At 46.0% G+C, this 20,486-nt stretch overlaps 1 protein-coding gene across 1 annotated transcript in view; it reads left to right on the top strand.

Moving 5' to 3' along the window:
- TCTN1 (tectonic family member 1) overlaps positions 1-20,486 on the top strand; it is a 535,977-nt gene that overhangs the window by 134,522 nt on the left and 380,969 nt on the right. Inside the window, exon 3 of the mRNA XM_069619544.1 lies at positions 8,729-8,859. Within this exon, the coding sequence (XP_069475645.1) occupies positions 8,729-8,859 (131 nt within the window). The remainder of the gene's footprint in view (positions 1-8,728; positions 8,860-20,486) is intronic.

The following is a 20,486-nucleotide window of genomic DNA, read 5'->3' as shown; positions in this document are numbered from 1 at the left end:
GATTTGCTTTGCTCACGTCTTTTGGCTTTGTTTGCTGGATCATCTTGACCTCGGAACGCTTTTTGGACTGTCTTGGATTAACCTAATTGGACTTGCCATTTTTCCTCTTCACTGCATTACGTTACCAAGTACTTTGGATTTTGGTCCTTTCGTTTCATCAAGTTACAGGAGGGCAAGTTGGGTTTTAACCCAGCTTACAGTTCTTCTCCCTATTGTCATCGGGGAAACCAACTCACGTGCCTCTCGACGGAATTATCAACCATCATAGGATTCTGGGTTTCCTCACCCATTAGCTTAGGTAAGCCCTGCTCTTTATTCTGCTTGTTTGCTTGTACTGTGCTCATTTGATTGCTAATAAAGGTTTTCCTTTACAGCTACCTTGGGTTTCAACATTTCCGTGGTTCCGGGCTTCAAGAACTACCCACCTGTGGCCTCAATGATCGCATAGGGAGTAATCTTGTATTCTCTCTCTGTGGTACTTGGGGATGGAGGGTTTAATACTCTTCACGACAATCAAGCAACCTGACAGACTGTGAAGCCATTCTTTGTCGTGCAAATTATGCAGGGTGCCACGGGCGACCCTCATGGCAGCTATGATTCAAGCGATCACAGTACTAAGAGCTGACATGGCTGCAGCCACCACAGCCCTTCACCAGCGCTTAGATGCTATTCAGAGTTCCCGCAACCCATTACCTGCAAATGCAGAGTTCGGGGACGCGGCATCACCTGCCCCAGTTCCCCAGGCCCCAGGCCCGGCCACTCCTGCTCCCGTGATTCTACCCACTCCTTTCCCATTAGCTGCACCTGAAAGATTCCAGGGGGATCCCACCAAGTATCGCACATTTATAAATCAGTGCAAGTTACACTTTCTGTGTCGACCTACCTCCTTCCCCGATCCTACTTCTAAGGCTGCCTTTCTGTTAACACATTTATCTGGTACAGCCGCTGCCTGGGCCAACCCACTTCTTGAGAACAATAACCCGGCATTATACGACTTTGACCTCCTGGTGACAGAAATGTCATGTGTCTTTGACACCCGCCACAAAGCCCAATCCAGGGATCTAGAACTGTTAGAATTACATCAAGGCAGGGGAACACTCATTGATTATATCACAAAATTCAACCAACTGTCAGCCGAGACTTCATGGCCTGAGAGCAAGAGGGCCGTGGTGTTCTACAAGGGTTTGAACAACACTATGAAAGATGCATTATCAGTAGTTCCTTCCTTGCCCACAGCTTTCCCCGATTTAGTGGATCTGGCTCTCCAGGTCGATGCCAGATGCTCAGAACGGAAAGCTGAAGCTGGGTTTTCTGGTTCTATCCCTTCTGCAGGATCCTCTCATTCTCAGTCTGCTTCAGAACCTATGCAAGTGGGAGGTCTACGTAGTCCTTTAACTTCCACGGAAAGGGAGCGCAGGAGGGTGGACAATGCTTGCTATTATTGTGGGTTGATTGGTCACTTTGTGAAAGAATGTCCACGTTGCCCAAAGGCTAAATCTCAGGGTTTTCGGGCAGCTTGACCATAGATCCGGGGGTGGGTTCGAGCGCTATATGTGACTCTCCAGACCAGATGCCTGCGTTTTGCACCATCAGACCTGTGATGGTACATGCATTGTTACAACCCAGTATTGAGGTCTCACATTCAGTAACTGTCATCATCGACTCTGGTGCCACTGGTAATTACATCGATATCAATATGGCCCACACACTAAATCTCCCTCTTATCACCAAGTTCCGACCAGAACCGGTACAGACCATAGATGGGAGTTTGTTAGTTTCTGGCCCAGTTAAACAGCAGACAGCACCTCTCACTTTGGTCATACAAACTAACCACAAAGAAACCATTAGTTTTGACCTGATCTCCATGCCCCAATACGGCTTTATTTTAGGCATTCCTTGGTTGCGTCTGCATAACCCTTTGATCAATTGGGAGACAGGTTTTGTGTTTTTTGAGTCAGAAGTTTGCCAGGAGTTTTGCCTTACAACACCTCCTACTGAGAGCACTCCAGCCCAACTCCTCAGCACTTTTTCACAACTCACTTTGGAACCTCCTTCCGTCCCCTTGGCAGACACGCACATTGTTGGTCTTGTAGCAGAGACAATTCCGGAGCCCTATCGGGACTACCTGGACGTCTTTGATAAGGGATCATCGGAAGTCCTTCCTCCTCATATGTTGTACGATTGCCCTATTGAATTACTACCAGGTTCTGTAGTCCCAAAGGGTCGCATTTATTCGCTATCTCCCACTGAGGAACAAACCTTGAAAGCTTACATTCAAGAGTCCCTACGTAAGGGTCACATACGTCCATCTTCATCTCCAGCCGCCAGCCCCATCTTCTTTGTCCCAAAGAAGGAGGGAGACCTTCGCCCATGTGTTGACTACCAACGCCTAAATGCCATCACCAAAAAGGATAGGTATCCTATACCTCTCATCCTGCCCCTATTAGATCGCCTCACGCATGCTTCAGTATACACTAAGTTGGATCTCAGGGGTGCGTATAATCTAGTACGTGTGAGAATGGGTGATGAGTGGAAAACGGCCTTTTGCACTCGTTACGGGTTATATGAATATTTGGTCCTGCCTTTCGGCCTTTGCAATGCGCCTGCTACATTCTAGCGCTTCATGAATGAAATATTTAGCAATATTCTAGATGTATTCATGGTGGTCTATCTGGATGACGTTCTCATTTTTTCACGTTCTCAAGAGGAACACACCCGACACGTAAGGGAGGTACTAAAACGTTTACGCATGTTCTCCCTTTTTGCAAAACCCAAAAAATGTCAATTCCACACTGACAACATTGAATTTTTAGGGTTCCACATCACTCCTGATGGTCTGATTATGAACCATGCCAAAGTCAAGGCAGTATTGGAGTGGCCGGTTCCCACCAACCTTAAAGCATTGCAGTCTTTTTTGGGTTTTGCAAGCTATTATAGAAGGTTCATTTCTGGATTTTCCTCCATAGCAGCACCTCTTACTCTTTTGACCAGTCCTCAAGTTCCATTCAATTGGTCCAATGATCAACAGCTTGCATTTGATACCCTAAAAGCTGCGTTTACCACTGCTCCTGTCCTCCAACACCCTGACAATGATCTCCCTTTTATAGTTGAGGCGGACGCGTCCTCGTTCGCCTTAGGGGCAATACTATCTCAAGAGTGTTTCTCTACTGGACGTTTGCATCCAGTCGCCTTTCATTCCCGGATGTTTACACCCACAGAGTGTCACTATATACGGTGACCGAAAAAGAACTTCTGGCTGTTAAAGAAGCTTTCCAAGTCTGGCGTCACCATCTCCTGGGTGCAAAACATCGGGTGACGGTCTTCTCGGACCATCAGAATCTTCGCGATCTAGCATCTCTAAATTGCTCAAATAGCAGACATGTCAGGTGGCATCTGTTTTTTGCCGCTTACGATTTCCAGATCACGCATCGTCCTGGTACCATTCATGGAAAGGCTGATGCTTTGTCTCGCTCTCCTGTGGGGGGGTTTCATTGCCAGTCTATCCCGAGACCCTGCTAGATAAGAAACATGTTATATGTCTTTGTACTCCTTCTCTGACTCTGCTGGATATGGTCCGTAAGTGGGTTTCCACTCACCCGTCCTTACTTCCAGATTGGGATTTGGTATTACAAGACAGTCTGGCTTTCTTTCAGAACAAGTTGTTTCTACCTACCACTGATGTTCGCAATCTGGCTCTTGAATGGTCCCATGATCTCCCTGTTCATGCACATCCTGGTCAGCGAAGAACACTTTCGCTTCTACAACGTTGGTGGCCTTCCATGAGAAGGGATGTGGAATGCTATGTTAACACTTGCTCTGTTTGTGCCCAATCCAAACATAGGAAAGGACGCCCGTTGGGTCTTCTGCAGCCTCTACCCATACACCCGAGGCCTTGGCATACCGTGACGATGGATTTCGTGACGGACCTTCCCAGGGTTCAGGGTTTTGATTCCATCTGGGTTGTGGTAAACTCATTCACCAAAATGGCACGTTTTATACCATGCCCGGGCATTCCCTCTGCTCCTGTTCTGGCAGGATTGTTTTTCAAGTCCATCGTATGCCTTTTTGGTTTACCATCAGTATTGGTGTCCGACAGGGGTCCTCAGTTCACTTCTCGTTTCTGGCGTGCCTTGACTAGATTAGTGGGGATCAATTCACGTTACTCTTCGGCCTACCGTCCTGAGCCGGATGGACAGACCGAGAGGGTTAATCAAACCATGGAGCAGTACCTGCGTTGTCTGACTCTCCACCATCAACAGTCCTGGTTTCGCATCTTGCATATGGCGGAATTCGCCTATAACAACGCGGTGCACTCCTCCACTGGTTTCTCTCCCTTCTATGTCTTGTATGGTCAGCACCCTAAAATCCTGCCCATTCCGGATTTCTCGCTTTCTGGTAATCCGGCTGCCTCTTCTTGCATCAGAGTCATCTCGGCTGTCCACGCGCAGACCTTGCTGCACCTCAAAGAAGCCCAGGATTCCATGAAGGCTGCCGCGGACCGGAAGCGTTCTGTGGCCCCTTCGTTTGCTGTGGGGGATAGAGTTTGGCTTTCTTCTCACCATCTACATCTACAGGGTTGCCGCAAGTTGTTGCCCCGCTTCGTTGGTCCTTTTGTGCTCTCCCGGGTGATCAACGCCGTGGCCTATCGCCTTCGAGACCCGGTTTCATGGCGGCTTCACCCTGTCTTTCATGTCTCTCTTCTCAAACCTTGCCCTGGTCCTACCCGTCTCCGTTCCCCTGGGGCTCCGATTTCCCCTTCCTCCCCGGGTGTCTTTGAAGTGTCTGCTATTCTGGGTTCTCGTTTCTTCAAAGGGGGTTTGCAGTACCTAGTATATTGGAAGGGTTATGGCCCAGAGCAGCGCTCATGGATTCCCACGGGTGATGTTCATGCCCCTCGTTTGGTTTCCCGTTTCCATAGGGACAATCCGTTGTGCCCACGGGGTCGTGGGCCTTTGGGGGGAGCTCTGTCACGCTGTCGCCTCATTCTGTCCCTATTTCACAAGCATCTAGGTTAGACAATACTCACACTCTGTCTAGGACAGGCAACATTCACAATGCACCAGTTACCCCAGTCAGGTTTCCATTCCCTGTCACTCACAGTGGACGAGTGTCACGTGAGCGGGTTTACCCCAAGGGCCACATATGCAGAATCAAGGGTTACCCGTTCCTTCACTGGCGTCTGCCATGGCGTCTGCAGGAGGGAGCTTGCAGGCGCCGGCTACAGGATGCTGCGCGCAGAAAGTAATTTCTGCGATCATGGAGACCATTGAGATCAAAACAACGCTCACATGTCACGTCTGCGGGTCACGTGACGCGTTCATCCGTCTCACTCGCGGATCAGGTGACGCGGAAGCCTCCACTACTTAAGCGCTGAACTTCCGCATGTCTGCGCTTCGCAGCTGTTCTTTGGAGAACTCTGTATGACGTTTGGATACATTGTGTTTCACGGCTCTTGATTCTTGGACTGTTTTCGGATTTGCTTTGCTCACGTCTTTTGGCTTTGTTTGCTGGATCATCTTGAACTCGGAACGCTTTTTGGACTGTCTTGGATTACCCTAATTGGACTTGGCATTTTTCCTCTTCACTGCATTACGTTACCAAGTACTTTGGATTTTGGTCCTTTCGTTTCATCAAGTTACAGGAGGGCAAGTTGGGTTTTAACTCAGCTTGCAGTTCTTCTCCCTATTGTTATCGGGGAAACCAACTCACGTGCCTCTCGACGGAATTATCAACCATCATAGGATTCTGGGTTTCCTCACCCATTAGCTTAGGTAAGCCCTGCTCTTTATTCTGCTTGTTTGCTTGTACTGTGCTCATTTGATTGCTAATAAAGGTTTTCCTTTACAGCTACCTTGGGTTTCAACATTTCTGTGGTTCCGGGCTTCAAGAACTACCCACCTGTGGCCTCAATGATCGCATAGGGAGTAATCTTGTATTCTCTCTCTGTGGTACTTGGGGACGGAGGTTTTAATACTCTTCACGACAATCAAGCAACCTGACATTTGTAGTTTACTACGTAGATTGACATCAGCAATGAGTTTTTACTACATAACCCATGTTTTTAATGAAATGCTTAGAGATCATGCTGTACGACGTCCGTTGATGTCCGTTGTACTCCCTGTACTAGACAATTGCAAATAAAACTTTTCTGTCTTGCCAACTTCCCGAGTTAGTTTGATTATTGATGTTTGAGACACTCAAAGTATTGCTACCTCTCTTAAATGGCTGGGTCGATAATCCCGGTTGATTCTTCATATCTTCTTTCACTAGATGTTTTTGAAGGTGGGTTACTGATATGTTGCCTAAGGGGTTCCTCATAAGAACGAGAATCCTTGCACCCAGAGGGAAAGTCTCTCCCGGTGAGGTCCCACTTGCCTCTACCCCTAGTGAAGCTATTGGGGAGCGGGCGCACCTCCATAGCCTAGCAGGGAAAGGCTCCTCCCTGGGGAGAAGTGACGGAATTCAGCGATTTGTCGCACTAGTCATTTTAATGTAGTTGAGGAACCTATAACCGTGTGTTGAATCCTGGTTAGAGGATCGACTTTGTCAGATGGCATTACTATTTCATTTGTTTCCTTGCATTGCAATCAAATAAAGCCGGCTCTGCTACTGGTTGCCATTAACTCCGGGTACTGAAGGGGTTTTCTTTGTTAGTATGCTCCCCCAAAACCTCCACCTGCCCACGCTTTCATATTCCTACACTTACCTGTATTGAGTACTTGTATTTGTGGGTATAGCACCCAATTTCGTCAACACACTGAGCTTGATGGAATGCATTGATCTTTTTATTCTCATGTTTGTATATGCTTGTGAAGATTAAGAGGCCTGCTGACAAAAAACAAAACGTGGATTGATTGTATATCCTCTGGTTCTCACGTGACTGTGGATAAAGTATATACGACGCTTACTGTAGTACTGCCCCTGGCGTGTGTATGTGTATGTGCGTATATATATATGTTTGGATCCCACTTATCCTAATATGATGCTTCACTGTTATGGATTTTAAGATCTTTCTTGTATAAGTGTGACAAGGACAGCAACCTGGTCTTGTCAAGGAGCGAGGAGAATCCGTCCCAGATATGGGTGGAAAATGTACAAGAAAAACTAGGTCCTAGTGGGAGGGGGCAAGAACCAAGACCCTAACACTCCCATGGTGCCACAATGGTTTTTTTGCAGACCATGTATCACACCTGCCTTACCTCTGGAAATAAAACTGGCCACAGTTGTTCTCTTTTCTTCACAGAGCAGGGACCAGCCTCAATAATGAGAAAACCAGAAAAGCTGGTAACTAAAGGTGAAGGTCAGACAGGGCCAAGGAACAAGGCGACCAGAGGGAACATTGGTGGAGCGTTGCCACACACCACCGGAAGGTGGGTTACCACTACCCGACTGAGGGTGAGAGAGAGCAGAAAGCTGACGCAGAAGTGTAAGAAGTCCCACGGAGAGACCAGAGGTCTTCGGCAAGGCCAGCCCTCCCCTCAGAGGCCTCCACGGTTCAACATGAGAACAGTATCTTCACTCCCAAAAGAGATTCACCAAAACCTCTGTGCAGTTGGGCACCAGCATACAGATTCTGCCCTTGACCTGCTTTTGCAGCCAGCAATCCTCTTTGGCAGGCCCGAACAGAGAAGGGGGACTGGGCCTAACCCCTGCATTTAGATTATCATTTCTGCACGCTTCATGAGGAAAGGAACAAACTGGATTGGGCTGGGAGAGTTGGCCAAACACAGGAAAGGGGAAGTATAAGGGAAAAGAGAGGAAGCAGGCAATTGAGTTATTCAGGTGAGGTTAGCAGAGTAGATAGAGGAGGACCAAGAGACCAGTAGGAGGACGCAGCGGCTTGTGGTGAAGATTTAGGCAACGGGTGAGGTACTGGTTTAGGAGTGAAAGTGGTTCTGCAGTTTGTGTGTGTGGCTGTGTGACCAGTAAGTAGAAGTTAGTGTAAGAGGTGAATGTGAAATGACTGGTATGGAGTCGAAAAAGGGTGTTTGTGTAGTAGTGGGAGGAGGACTATAGTCAGAGGAGGGAAGTAGGAAGGAGATGGAGCCTCATAGTATAAAGAGGGAGTAGAGGAGAAGGAGGAGTGGTTCTATCATAGGGCAGAGGTGAGCGCTAGGAGGAGTGAATTACCAGAGTAACAGCGGAGTGGAGGGAGGAGTAGGAAGAGGGAGTAGAAGAAAGGTAGTAAGAATGGGAGTGAGTGAATTTAGCTGAACCTAACAGAGCAGGTGTAAGGCACAATCTCAATTCCCATTAGAAGAATAACCCTTGGTGAGAGTAGGGACATTTAGGAAGTCCCTGGGGAGTTGGTGACCCTGCATTTAGGGAACCCTTAAAATAGCCCTTAGGCAGTAGGGATTACCTATCTGGGGCAATAACGTGGGATTACGGACACCTGGGTTAGTGATGGAATCCCACAGGTTACCAGGGAGAGAGAGGACAGGCCTATGGGGGAAACAAACCTTCAATAAAGAACCTTGAATTGCCCTCTAGATTCGGAGTGATTTGCAGGCCATCTGGAACATAAGACTGAACACTTATTCCAGGAATAGGCACTCTAATAAGAATCACTTAAAACTATCTTGCATAGTATTTGATTGTCTAATTGTAATGGATGATTAACTCTGGATAGAATGTCTGCTCATCACTCCAATGCCTATACCCTGGTATCTGCTCAAAACAATTTACAATGGATTTCGTCTTCCTAACTACTCTCTTTTCTTTGCAGCGAAGACAGTCAGCTTTGCAGCCAAAGAGTAGTTCTGTATTCAATGAATATGAGTAAAGTTGTCCCTGAAAGAGTTGTACAGTTTGTTGACCAAGTTAATCCAAGCATTTTCTGCCTTCAAGCCACCAACTGTAAGTACACCTTGACATTAGCCATATGACCTGAATGAGAAATTATTGTTATGCTAGTTTTCTATGCAGTCCTTTGCTTAGGTGGGTACTGCTGGCAACCCAACACTGAAAATAAAATGGAAGATGTATGTATAATCCTAAACGATAAAGATAAAAAAAGTTGATGTTGCAGAAAACGATGATTTTACAAAAAATATATGCTGCTTCTTCCTTTCCCACTTGTCTGAAATTGCCTGCACCAGTGGGAGGCCGCCAAAATGGAAGTCTCTTTATGATATTATAGGTTATTTATAACGCGCTAAATACCCAGACGTTTCTAAGCGCAGACCCGGGGATTGTACCTGTGTTGCTCCGTGTTGTCTTGCTTCCAAGGCGAGCACGCTGCCCCTGAGCTATCCTCCTGAGATATGAATTGTGCAGAGGGCCTGCCATATCTTACTAGTATTTTTGTCTTGCCTAGGAACGGTAAAATGCATTTTGGCTGCGTCAGTCCCCTATTCAAGGATGTGGACATGTGTACTTTGCTGTTATTGTCCTCCCAGTGTGAGTGTTTGTTAGGTTTCCTTTTATTGATCGGATACTCTAAATTGACATTCATATCTCCTCTGCTAATTTCTGGTCACCACCATGTTCAATGAATTCATGGTGTGGCCGATTTACGCAGCTCAGCCGCCAAAAAGCGTTTGTTGTGCCTAATAACTTTCTTTGGGTAAGCACCAGTATCGTCTGTGCCAGAGTAACCCAGGTTGGTGAGGATGAGTGTCCAATTGATGTACAGAAGGGGCCGTTTCATTAGAGACTGCAAGCTATCAGACATAGGTAAGTGGACTTCCTTACTGGTTGCAATGCCGAAACAGTTTGCACACTTTGGATGACGGTGTGATGCTTTGCCACCACTATTGTAGAGGACCTCAATCGTTTGATAAGGGGAGCTTCATACAGGGCACATGCGCAAGCTAGTACCTCTGCTGGGGAAAGGTACCAGTCCCAGGTCAGATATCCTCCAGTCCCAGACAAGCTATTCAAGCCTGATGAGGTCACAACAATACTGCAGGAGGGTGGTACTCCTTGCGCTGCCAGCCGTACCAGTACGAGACATCTTGTGGTAATTCTCACAACTTTAGAAGCCAATTTCTCCAAACAAGTGACTACTGCTCTAGCAAAGCCACCAGTTTTGGAGATTGAGTTCAGTTCTTGCCAGTGTGTCTGTAGAAAACTAGCCATTCCTAGGTTCTGATCCTGCAAGGGCCTTTTCATCCACTGCTGCAATTCCTTCTTATCACAAGTGCCAAACTTTAAAGACTTTCAGAGCTTGACAAATGGCAAACTCAAATCTGCAAACCACTCCAAAGATCGAGTGTTCTTTTCTATACCAATATATACAAGCATATCGGGATGACTGCTCCGTTTTTTCTCTTCATCTGCTTCTCATCACTTCAGATTCTCCTCGGAAGTACTCAAAGTCCCCTCTAATTCGTACAGGAGATTTTTTGGCTTTTACAGATTGAGGTGATCCATCTGGTTTGTGATGACATGATTATTGCCCAACATGAGTGCAGGGGGAACAATGGCTTCTAAGTGCTATACTGACCCTGTAGTATTATTGGCCCAGCAGTGATTCAGCCATAAAGGTTAAACGGGCATCAACTGAATTGTATGTCTCATTCACCTCTTAGGGTAGTGTAGGCCGTGGGCAGGCTAAATGCTTCAAGAGTTGCGCGATGTGTGAGCCAGTAGGGATTCCTCCAAGCAACAATAGTACAGTCAGTTCCAAAATAAAAGAATTGTCCAAACAAAGTTAAATAGGGTCTTTGCACCTTTCATTTTTTTCCACCTATTCTAAGGGCACTTCTGTAGTGCAACTCAAAAACAAATTTTTTGGTTTCAACCAGACCTCACAAGATGTGTTTTTCTAATTGCCTTTTGTGACAGGGCCTGCTTTCAGGCCCTGTCGGTGGAGGGAACCCGTACTAGTCACCCTCCAGTTGTCCGGAGGAGTGTCAGCAGGCCCCCCTCCCCTTCCCAACTTACCTGCACCGGCATCCAGGCCAGAGAAGATAGCTGCAGGAAAAATGGAGTAGGAGCAGCCACCCCAGGACACAGCAGCAGGGCCAAGGGGAAGAAGGCCAGGCTGCGCACACTGGCGATGCCCAGCAACAGCACTGCAGGATGCAGCAATGATGGATGCGGCACCACTACAACACCAGTGTGGCTCTGGCAGAATGTCTTTGCTGGACCCTGTGCAAATAGAAATCGCCCGCTAGGCTACCAGGGAAATCTGTATTGATATGATATGATGTGATATATTTTATTTATCGCCCGCCTATACACAAGTGCTTCAAGGCGTGACAAGGCAAGGGGGGGAACAAGGGAAGACAAGACCACGATCTTACTAGGCCAAATTACATTGAGATCGTGTAACAGTGCCATTCAGAACGCATTATAAATAAAGGCATCCAGAAAGGCCTCTTCCCTTCCTCCACCCACTATGCCACCAGGGACTTTTTCATTAAAGGCCCTATGAAGGCCTTCCACTACCCCACCAGACTCTCGCTGTACTATTTGTATGGCTTGTCTGCTACTCATCCAATTATGGATGAATTCTAACCTTTACCTAAGTGCTTCAAAAACAGCTATTCTCTTGGCCCTTGCTTCAATTACTCCTAATGCTCTGTTTCCCCTTACTATCACATGTCCTGCCTCTCTTATCCCCTATTCACCATCCCCTCGTAACCTTTGAGGCATCTTTGACTCCACACTCTCCTTCTCTATGGACATTTCTAACATTTTCTATTCTTATTGCTTCCAGGTTTATAATGTCCGTAAAACGCAGTCTTTTCTTTCTTTCCATGCTACCAAAGCGCTTATCTCAGCGCTTGTCTTTTCTTGTCTTGATTACTATTGTGCTCTGTTAATTGATCTTCCAGCCTAGCAATGTGCTCCCCCCTGTTCTGTCTTTAACTCTGCTACTCCTGATCCCTTCTGGCGTTCTCCTCACACTTTTATCTCTTCTTCTCTCCATTCCATTTCTTGGCTTATCTTTGAATCTCAACTTGTCTTTCATTTTCTTCGTAGTATTTATGGCTTGCCCTCGCCTATTTCTCTTCCCTTGTTTTAATGTATGTTCCATCTCGTACTTTACATTCTCAAAAGCATTTTCTTCCGGCAGCTTCCAGACCTCTGTGTGCAATCCCGCTTCTGCTGTTTCTCACTCCCAAACGTTGGAACTCTCTAACCCTTTTTAATAAATCCTCTCCTATTCTTTTTATTCCGCTGTAGTCTTAAAGCTCATCTACTCTTATTCTGCCGTAACTCGATGTATATAATGTATTCTTTTGGCAAAACAAAAAGGTGATGCCTGGAAGGTTGTGAATAAATCATAACCACGGGCATAGCTCTGGGCAACCTTACAGACCATAATTTTTCAGCCTGCCAAGCCATTACAGAAGGGGAAAAACCATATGCAAATCAGGTTGGTCCTACCCCAAAAGGGGCAGTCCAGCTGGAACTGCTAGGTCACATCGCTTCTGCACGAGACCACAAGCATCCCCAGACATGTTTCATCCTTCTTAGGCGTCATCAGTGAGGAGTAGCTTGGGTCTCTAAGCCTGGCAGACTCGGGACCCACGTCTGGGCATACCCATCCCACTCGGGGAGGGGGGGGTGACTTTGGTAATCCAAAAAGGTGATGGCTGGAAGGTTTTGAATAAAACACAACCACAGGCACAGCTCTGGGAAACCCTCCAGACCATCATTTTTCAGCATGCCAAGCCATTACAGAAGGGGAAAAAACCATATGCAAATCAGGCTTGGTCCTACCCCAAAAGGGGCAGTCCAGCCCGAACTGCTAGGTCACTCTAAGTTACATGGGGAACCCAGACGTGGACCCCTTGCTTACTATTCTTAGAGAGGCACTGCTCTAACCTACTGATGAGCTCCAACCAGACCAAAACCCGTATCTGGGGTTGATGTTGGTACTCTTGTTCAGGGGAGAATTTCCTAGCATTTCGGTGATGGATTGCCCCTGGGCAGAACAAAGACTGATATGTTTTGGATATTTCTCCTCTGTGGAAGATAGTGAGCTAAAGACTCTGGGTAAGTCTCTCATAACCAGGACTAATGTCTGACAGAGAGACTCCTAGGACTCCCCCCCCACCCCCCTGTTATTTGCATAAAATGTATTCCTGTTGCTATTTTGCCTAAAATGTGTGCCATTTATAATTTTTGTGCAGCGCTTTGGTGAAGGTGATTTATGAATCAACAAATACAAAGGATGTACTGGATGGAAATGCTCTAGAAGACTTTGGATATCTAAAGTTTAAATACCAATTTACAGAGCTGTGAACTTTCAAGATTTCGGAGTCTCATCTAGGTTTACTGCTGTCCGAACAGTCCCTCTGCAACCATTCTGGTAGGATTTACTCCAGCGATTAAACCTGGTTTTAGGTGTGATCCATTGTTACCAGAAAGCAGATTATAAAACCCAAATCACGAAGACTGGTCACAGAGCATGATAGTCCTCTTGCCAAGAAAAGTGTTCTGTTCTGAAAGTAAGCTTTTAAAAGGATGATTCAGTATAGGTCATTCAACAACTTCTATGTATGATGTCACATTACCTGTGAGCCGTTTGTAATCGTCCAACCTTCTCCTCGCACCAATATAGGTCATTCAACAACTTCTATGTATAATGTCACATTACCTGTGAGCCGTTTGTAATCGTCCAACCTTCTCCTCGCACCTCCACATGTTTGCACTTGCATTCACCCCCCGGTTCCCCCCATGTTAAATATAGGATAAGTAGGAGTTACAGGATCTTGTACAACTGGTCTGTTTTTATGAACGAGATTTAGTTATTACCTCTTTATGAGACTAAAGCACAGTTAGTAGAAAACAGTGCACCAGGTTAATGGATCCAAATCACAGGATGCCATGCACTCAAACTGAATGTAACTCTCAAACAGTCGCTTTCCACGGATGAGGCTCATCTTCTGTATGTAATCGAAGCCAGTATAATACTGGCCTAATAGTTGCTTCTAAATCTATATTCATGAGCCCCCTTTCCCAAAATCATGCATTCTTTGGGGTACTAGTTGGGGGCCCAACGATCCATTTAATACATTTACTCTGTTGGTTTGAATAAATTAAGCTGGGCATACCCCATAATTCACTTCTGCACAGACCTGCGGAAAGTGCTTGGGCTCTGTAAACATCTACAGCAATTAAATCCCTTTTACCAAAGCGATTAAACCAAGAGCACCTGTACACCTACTAACCACTGGATTGTGGGGCTCAGCTCCCGTATCTATTGAACCGGATTCCCAAATAGTTGAAGGAATCAACTTGTTTTAGCACCTTAAAGTCATTTTAATTTGAGACCGGGTGTCTCGTGGCAGTCCATTACTATGGTTTTGCCAGAGTTTACTACAATCTTCCTTTAAAAATCAGTTTACAGCGAAATGGCAATTTTCATTTCGCCAATAGAAAGTGTGTGAGCATTTAGGTGTTATATTCTTATAGCAATCCAGGGCTATAAGAATGTATATGGACCGCATTATACAGCGCGGTCCCATGGGTGCTGCGAGATATGGACATAATAGGGAGCGACTAGATCATTTCCAATTAGTGTTTGCATTAGGCAGGGATACGTTTAAACCCTGATCAGAAATAATAATCGGGGTTTAAACGTATCCCTGCCTAATGCAGGCATTGATTGGAAATGATCTAGACGCTCCCTAGTATGCCCATATCCTGCAGCACCCATGGGAGAAATTTGTAATACTTGGATTGGCGCCAAGAGCTTAGACGCTGCACCCAGTTTGATAGAACATGCCAAAGGCTGCTGTGGTCCACACTGGCAAAAGCTATTCTAAAATCAATATAAAGTGTGCTATGCCTAAGATGTACAAATCTGTTAAAATCGAATAAAAACGAAATGTCTGGTCAGTTGTCCCCATGCCTTTCCAAAAGCCTGATTAATTACACATCCGAAATAATACGATGTTCACTTATCCAATCCTCTAGGTGACCCAAAGGAATCTTGTCATAGATGTTTGATAGGCGATCAATTATTGGGCTAAGGCTATAATTAAATGGTGAGAGCCTATCCCTGCTCTTTAAAATTGGTGCAATTACTGCATGGCTCCAGCTTGCAGGAATGGACCCAGATATATTAATCATAGTAAAAAGAACGGTTAAAAAGGGCACCCTTATTTGATGTTCGTTTTCAAATAATTCAATGGGTAACCTATGCAGCCCAGGGGCCTTACCATTTTTTGCACCCTCATTGTGACATTAAAACTGCAATTTAGGCTGGGTGCCTAAGGTATCATTCTTATCGAATTGGACTGCTAGGAGCTCATCTTTTATGGGGGCATAACTTTAATGTAAGATGTAAAAGCCCTGCTTAAGGCGCTTACACCTTCCATTAACGTTACCGCCCATTTTCATTCATTTGTTTGACCTAGATGAGGGGTGGAACGCAATTTACGATTGGGGGCTGAGGGAGGGGCACATTTAACCAGTGGCGTCGCTGGGGGGGCGGCCCCCCTGTGAAATCTTGTGTCCCCCTACCTAAGATGAGCAGTGACCATGTTCTCCCCCTACATTTGTCTGTGCCCCCTCTCCCCCCTACTTTCGTCTTTGGCCCCCTCTGTGCCCTTCCTAAATTTGATTCCTGGCGACGGCACTGCGTTTAACTCGTGGACAAGATGGGGGCGGGAAGCAGGGACGGTGGGGAAACGCTGGGCTGAGGTAAGGGTGAGAAGAGTGGTGGGAGAGGAGTTAGAATAATGATTTAGTCTAGAGCGACTTACAAGGAGAGGAAACCCGGTATACTACTGTCTAATCACAATTAGCAGTGTATACTTTGTCTATATCCGGGAGGATAGTGATAGGAGTATAGGGAGACAAAGTTATGAAGCAGGTACTAGAGGTGTGTGGTGTAAACACTCTCAATAAAACATTAGGAGGGACCAAGGACGGTTAAATAAGCCAATATCAAATTTTAATAATCAACAGTCCGTCAAGATTAAAAAATCAATTAAATAAATAGGTCAGAAATACAGACATTGTCAAGTCCCATGTAGAAAGCAGCAATAGGGAATACGTAACAGGCTCTGAAGGCCAGTTGAAAGTAGTGTTATAGCAACAATACGACCACTAAGGGTACTTTTCAACCTAAATAGCAAGGTACCCATCCAAGTATGGATAAATGTGTCATAAATTATACTCTCTGTTTAAAGTTCAGAGATATGTCTCGACATGTTTCTGTTCCTAGAGAACAAGGTGTGGAACATTCATCAGGAGGGAGTACATTACAGTATAGCCTATTTGACAATTGGGATGGAAAACAATAATGCCACTACAGTATCATAGCACCTGCAAGAAATAAAAACAGCAAACATCAAAGGTTAACTATTAAATAGTTATATACTTTGGAAGGTTCAGAGCATGAACTGGGCAACTTATAAAGGGAAATAGTTACCTTGTAGTGTGCCTGTGGGGGCTCTCTACTAGCATTAGTAGGAATAGGGTGGTCAAAATCACGGCCCTAAAAAAGAAAAGGGGATAATAGCCAATGTATCAGCTATTACATAGCCTAGTAGTACAGAAAACACAACAGCGAACAGTGTGGAAGAAGACCCCCAATATGCGGATAAGCGTGAAAGCGTGTCAACGTTGGAAGGGGGAACGATCACTGGTGTTTCCCACATGCAAAAAGGGGCCATATACAAAACGGCGGTGGATAAGCGGGACGTGCTACACAACAATGTAGGTAGTGTCAAAGTCCAGACGGTGTAAGGACACCCGGACACGGCATATTAGAGATAACATACCACTATGTCACAGTGCATCAGGAGGAGAAGCATGGAACCGGTGTTTTACTAACAAGTTGAGCGAACAACAACATGGGGCAGGGAAACCCTGCAGTGAGAGCCGTGATCGTGATAATGGTCGGGTGTGCCCATAACTCCATCAATGCCCAGAGGCATCCTACCTTGGTAAGACCACAGGGATGTCATCAGGGGCAAATCCCAGCTATCCGCACGGTAGATACAGTAAAAACAACAAAGTAGTGCGATCAGGTTAGGGGAAATACGATCAAATCACAACAACGGTCGCGGGAGAAGAATCGATGAGAGAGCAGCAAAATGCTGATCGTCAATCAGCAAAGTGACTTACCCACGAGTCCTACTATAACATCTCTGGAATCTTTTTCTTAGACCCCCTCGAGTCTTTGTTGTTCCACCAACTGATTAAGGCACTTTTTACAGACTTGACGTTGGCTGTACCTCTACCTCCGTCACTTTCTTTCTCTTCCACTCCCTTGAAAGATGGCCGCTGGGTTTCACACACTCACGGCACTCTTCTTAAGAGACACGAACATAATAGTAGGACTAACTCGTGGTTCCCTTGACAACTGACCTGCATCGGCCGCATCGCGCTGCTTGTGGATACTCTGTTTAGATCCTCGAGGGCGAGACACCTTCTTGCCGCTTACTCCCCCGCACTGGGTAAGTCACTTTGCTGATTGACGATCAGCATTTTGCTGCTCTCTCATCGACTCTTCTCCAGCGACCGTTGTTGCGATTTGATCGTATTTCCCCTAACCTGATCGCACTACTTTGTTGTATTTACTGTATCTATAGTGCGGATAGCTGGGATTTGCCCGTGATGACATCCCTGTGGTCTTACCAAGGTAGGATGCCTCTGGGCATTGATGGGGTTATGGGCACACCCGACCATTATCACGATCATGGCTCTCACTGCAGGGTTTCCCTGCCCCGTGTTGTTGTTCGCTCAACTTGTTAGTAAAACACCGGTTCCATGCTTCTCCTCCTGATGCACTGTGACATAGTGGTATGTTATCTCTAATATGCCGTGTCCGGGTGTCCTTACACCGTCTGGACTTTGACACTACCTACATTGTTGTTTAGCACGTCCCGCTTATCCACCGCCGTTTTGTATATGGCCCCTTTTTGCATGTGGGAATCACCAGTGATGGTTCCCCCTTCCAACGTTGACACGCTTTCACGCTTATCCGCATATTGGGGGTCTTCTTCCACACTGTTCGCTGTTGTGTTTTCTGTACTACTAGGCTATGTAATAGCTGATACATTGGCTATTATCCCCTTTTCTTTTTTAGGGCCGTGATTTTGACCACCCTATTCCTACTAATGCTAGTAGAGAGCCCCCACAGGCACACTATAAGGTAACTATTTCCCTTTATAAGTTGCCCAGTTCATGCTCTGAACCTTCCAAAGTATATAACTATTTAATAGTTAACCTTTGATGTTTGCTGTTTTTATTTCTTGCAGGTGCTATGATACTGTAGTGGCATTATTGTTTTCCATCCCAATTGTCAAATAGGCTATACTGTAATGTACTCCCTCCTGATGAATGTTCCACACCTTGTTCTCTAGGAACAGAAACATGTCGAGACATATCTCTGAACTTTAAACAGAGCGTATAATTTATGACACATTTATCCATACTTGGATGGGTACCTTGCTATGTAGGTTGAAAAGTACCCTTAGTGGTCGTATTGTTGCTATAACACTACTTTCAACTGGCCTTCAGAGCCTGTTACGTATTCCCTATTGCTGCTTTCTACATGGGACTTGACAATGTCTGTATTTCTGACCTATTTATTTAATTGATGTTTTAATCTTGACGGACTGTTGATTATTAAAATTTGATATTGGCTTTTTTAACCGTCCTTGGTCCCTCCTAATGTTTTATTGAGAGTGTTTACACCACACACCTCTAGTACCTGCTTCATAACTTTGTCTCCCTATACTCCTATTCTAGAGCGTACAGTGGAGTTCTGGATGTATGGGGTAGGGACCGGAAATGGGAGCAGCAGGAGAGGGCTTCCAGTGTGGAGGGCTTCCCCTGACGCGCAAGAACAGGATGTGATGGACTAACACTGTAGTAGGCAAAGATAGGGAATGGGGACAAAACGGGGAAAAGAGGGTGGGTTTAGGGGAACCCCCTGGCACATGAGAAATAGATGAATGAAGTGAGTTATTCCACACAACCCCTTTAAATTAGAAACTTTTTTAGATTTCAGGTCCATACATTTCTTTTGTTTACCACTAGGTGGCGAGCAGTTCCACCGTTTCAATAGCATTTCCCATTTTTCGGACAGATTAAACTGACGATCAGGGGAGCTCGATCCCTATTAAGGTCGATTCGTCCAAGGTGACCAGTAAGTAGATCTAGGACCTAAAGATCGCGATCGTTCCCGCGGTGTAACCTACGGATCGCACTAGTTTGGGCACTCCTTCTCGGATACTCTGCATTGCATTTAGAGCCCGGGCCAGCTGCTCGCGATTGTTATTTCCAGTGGCCGGGTCCCTCGTTAATCTAGGCCTTCTAGGGGGAATGCGGGTGGCCCGAGAAATGAGGTTGGGAATGGCTGTGGCGGCCTGGAGGATCCTCCGTACACCGCATTTGGAGTTGGCATTGCAGAGCTGCAGCTCTCCCCGGTTTAGTTCACACGCCAGTCTTGCTTGCAGTCGGCACTGAGGTCGCAAGTGGGCATGTTGCTCCCGAATTCACATAAGGAATCCTTGTAGGGTAGATCAGTGAGGGTGCTGGTAGCGGTGTCTTTCAGTGCAGGCATGCACGTTGCCGCCTCGGCTTTCGGGGCCTCGACCATCCCGTTAAACTGAGCCACTTTGGACTCAAATGCTCGTTATAGGGAAAGCTCCCAGTTCTCGTGCCAGAGTCCTTGCAAATTGCAATACCTGACAATCCTATTCAAATCACAAGAGATGGCAAAGCTTCAAAAGGTGCAGCATTCATTATCTCCTCAGGTACCAAATCCTCTGAGACATGTAATCGGCTTTTGCAGATTTTGCATATTTAGGAGTAGAGCTCACACATACTCCTAGGGTCACGGTACCAAAAGATGGGGTGACCCGTTTTTCAAGGCAAAAAACCGGTAGAGCCAACAACATAAAAGGACTGCACCCCCTCACAGTCCTTCGCCCTCTCAAACTGCCCATACCTCCACTCCCTCCTGAACCCCATCCCCAGAGTATTTCCAGCACAGCTCCTGCATGAAAATTGTTCGGTTTTGACTTGGATATAAGCATAGTAATAAAATATCACAGGCTTTCCTGTTCATCTATTTACCAACTGGTATCTGTGGCCAATCAGGTCATGCATGTGCCGGGTACTTGTAAGGTTGGGAGTTTGACCCCAACCTGCGATGGCAAAATTCAGAGTGTATTATAATGAATATTTACTTCATCCCTTTCCCAAAAACCGGGACTGCCACCCTCCTTTCCCGGTACAGGGTTTTTAAATAAAAAACTCACGGGGCGGGGAGTGAGACAGAGGGCCCAATTCCCGGACTGTCCTATCAAAAACCGGGACGTCTGGTCACCCTACAAGATCAGTACCGGTACTGCCTAAGATTTCCCAAGCTCTTCAATAGGACACATTTGCCATGTTACCTTTTCAAGAGTATTAAAAAGGCTTTAAAACCTTCTGTACCAGTGTTGGTACCATAGTTCTCTTCCGGCCAAGTTATGGCTTCCAAGCCTAAGAAACTTAGAAAGAGGCAAGGCGGAAGGGGGGAGGAGAGAAGCGTAGAAAGCCATTTGGGGTTTTGAGAA

The sequence above is a fragment of the Ambystoma mexicanum genome, chromosome 10 (assembly GCF_040938575.1).
Source record: "Ambystoma mexicanum isolate Mex_15411 chromosome 10, UKY_AmexF1_1, whole genome shotgun sequence".
Taxonomy (NCBI): Eukaryota; Metazoa; Chordata; class Amphibia; order Caudata; family Ambystomatidae; genus Ambystoma; species Ambystoma mexicanum.
This window is presented reverse-complemented; position numbering and strand designations above follow the sequence as displayed.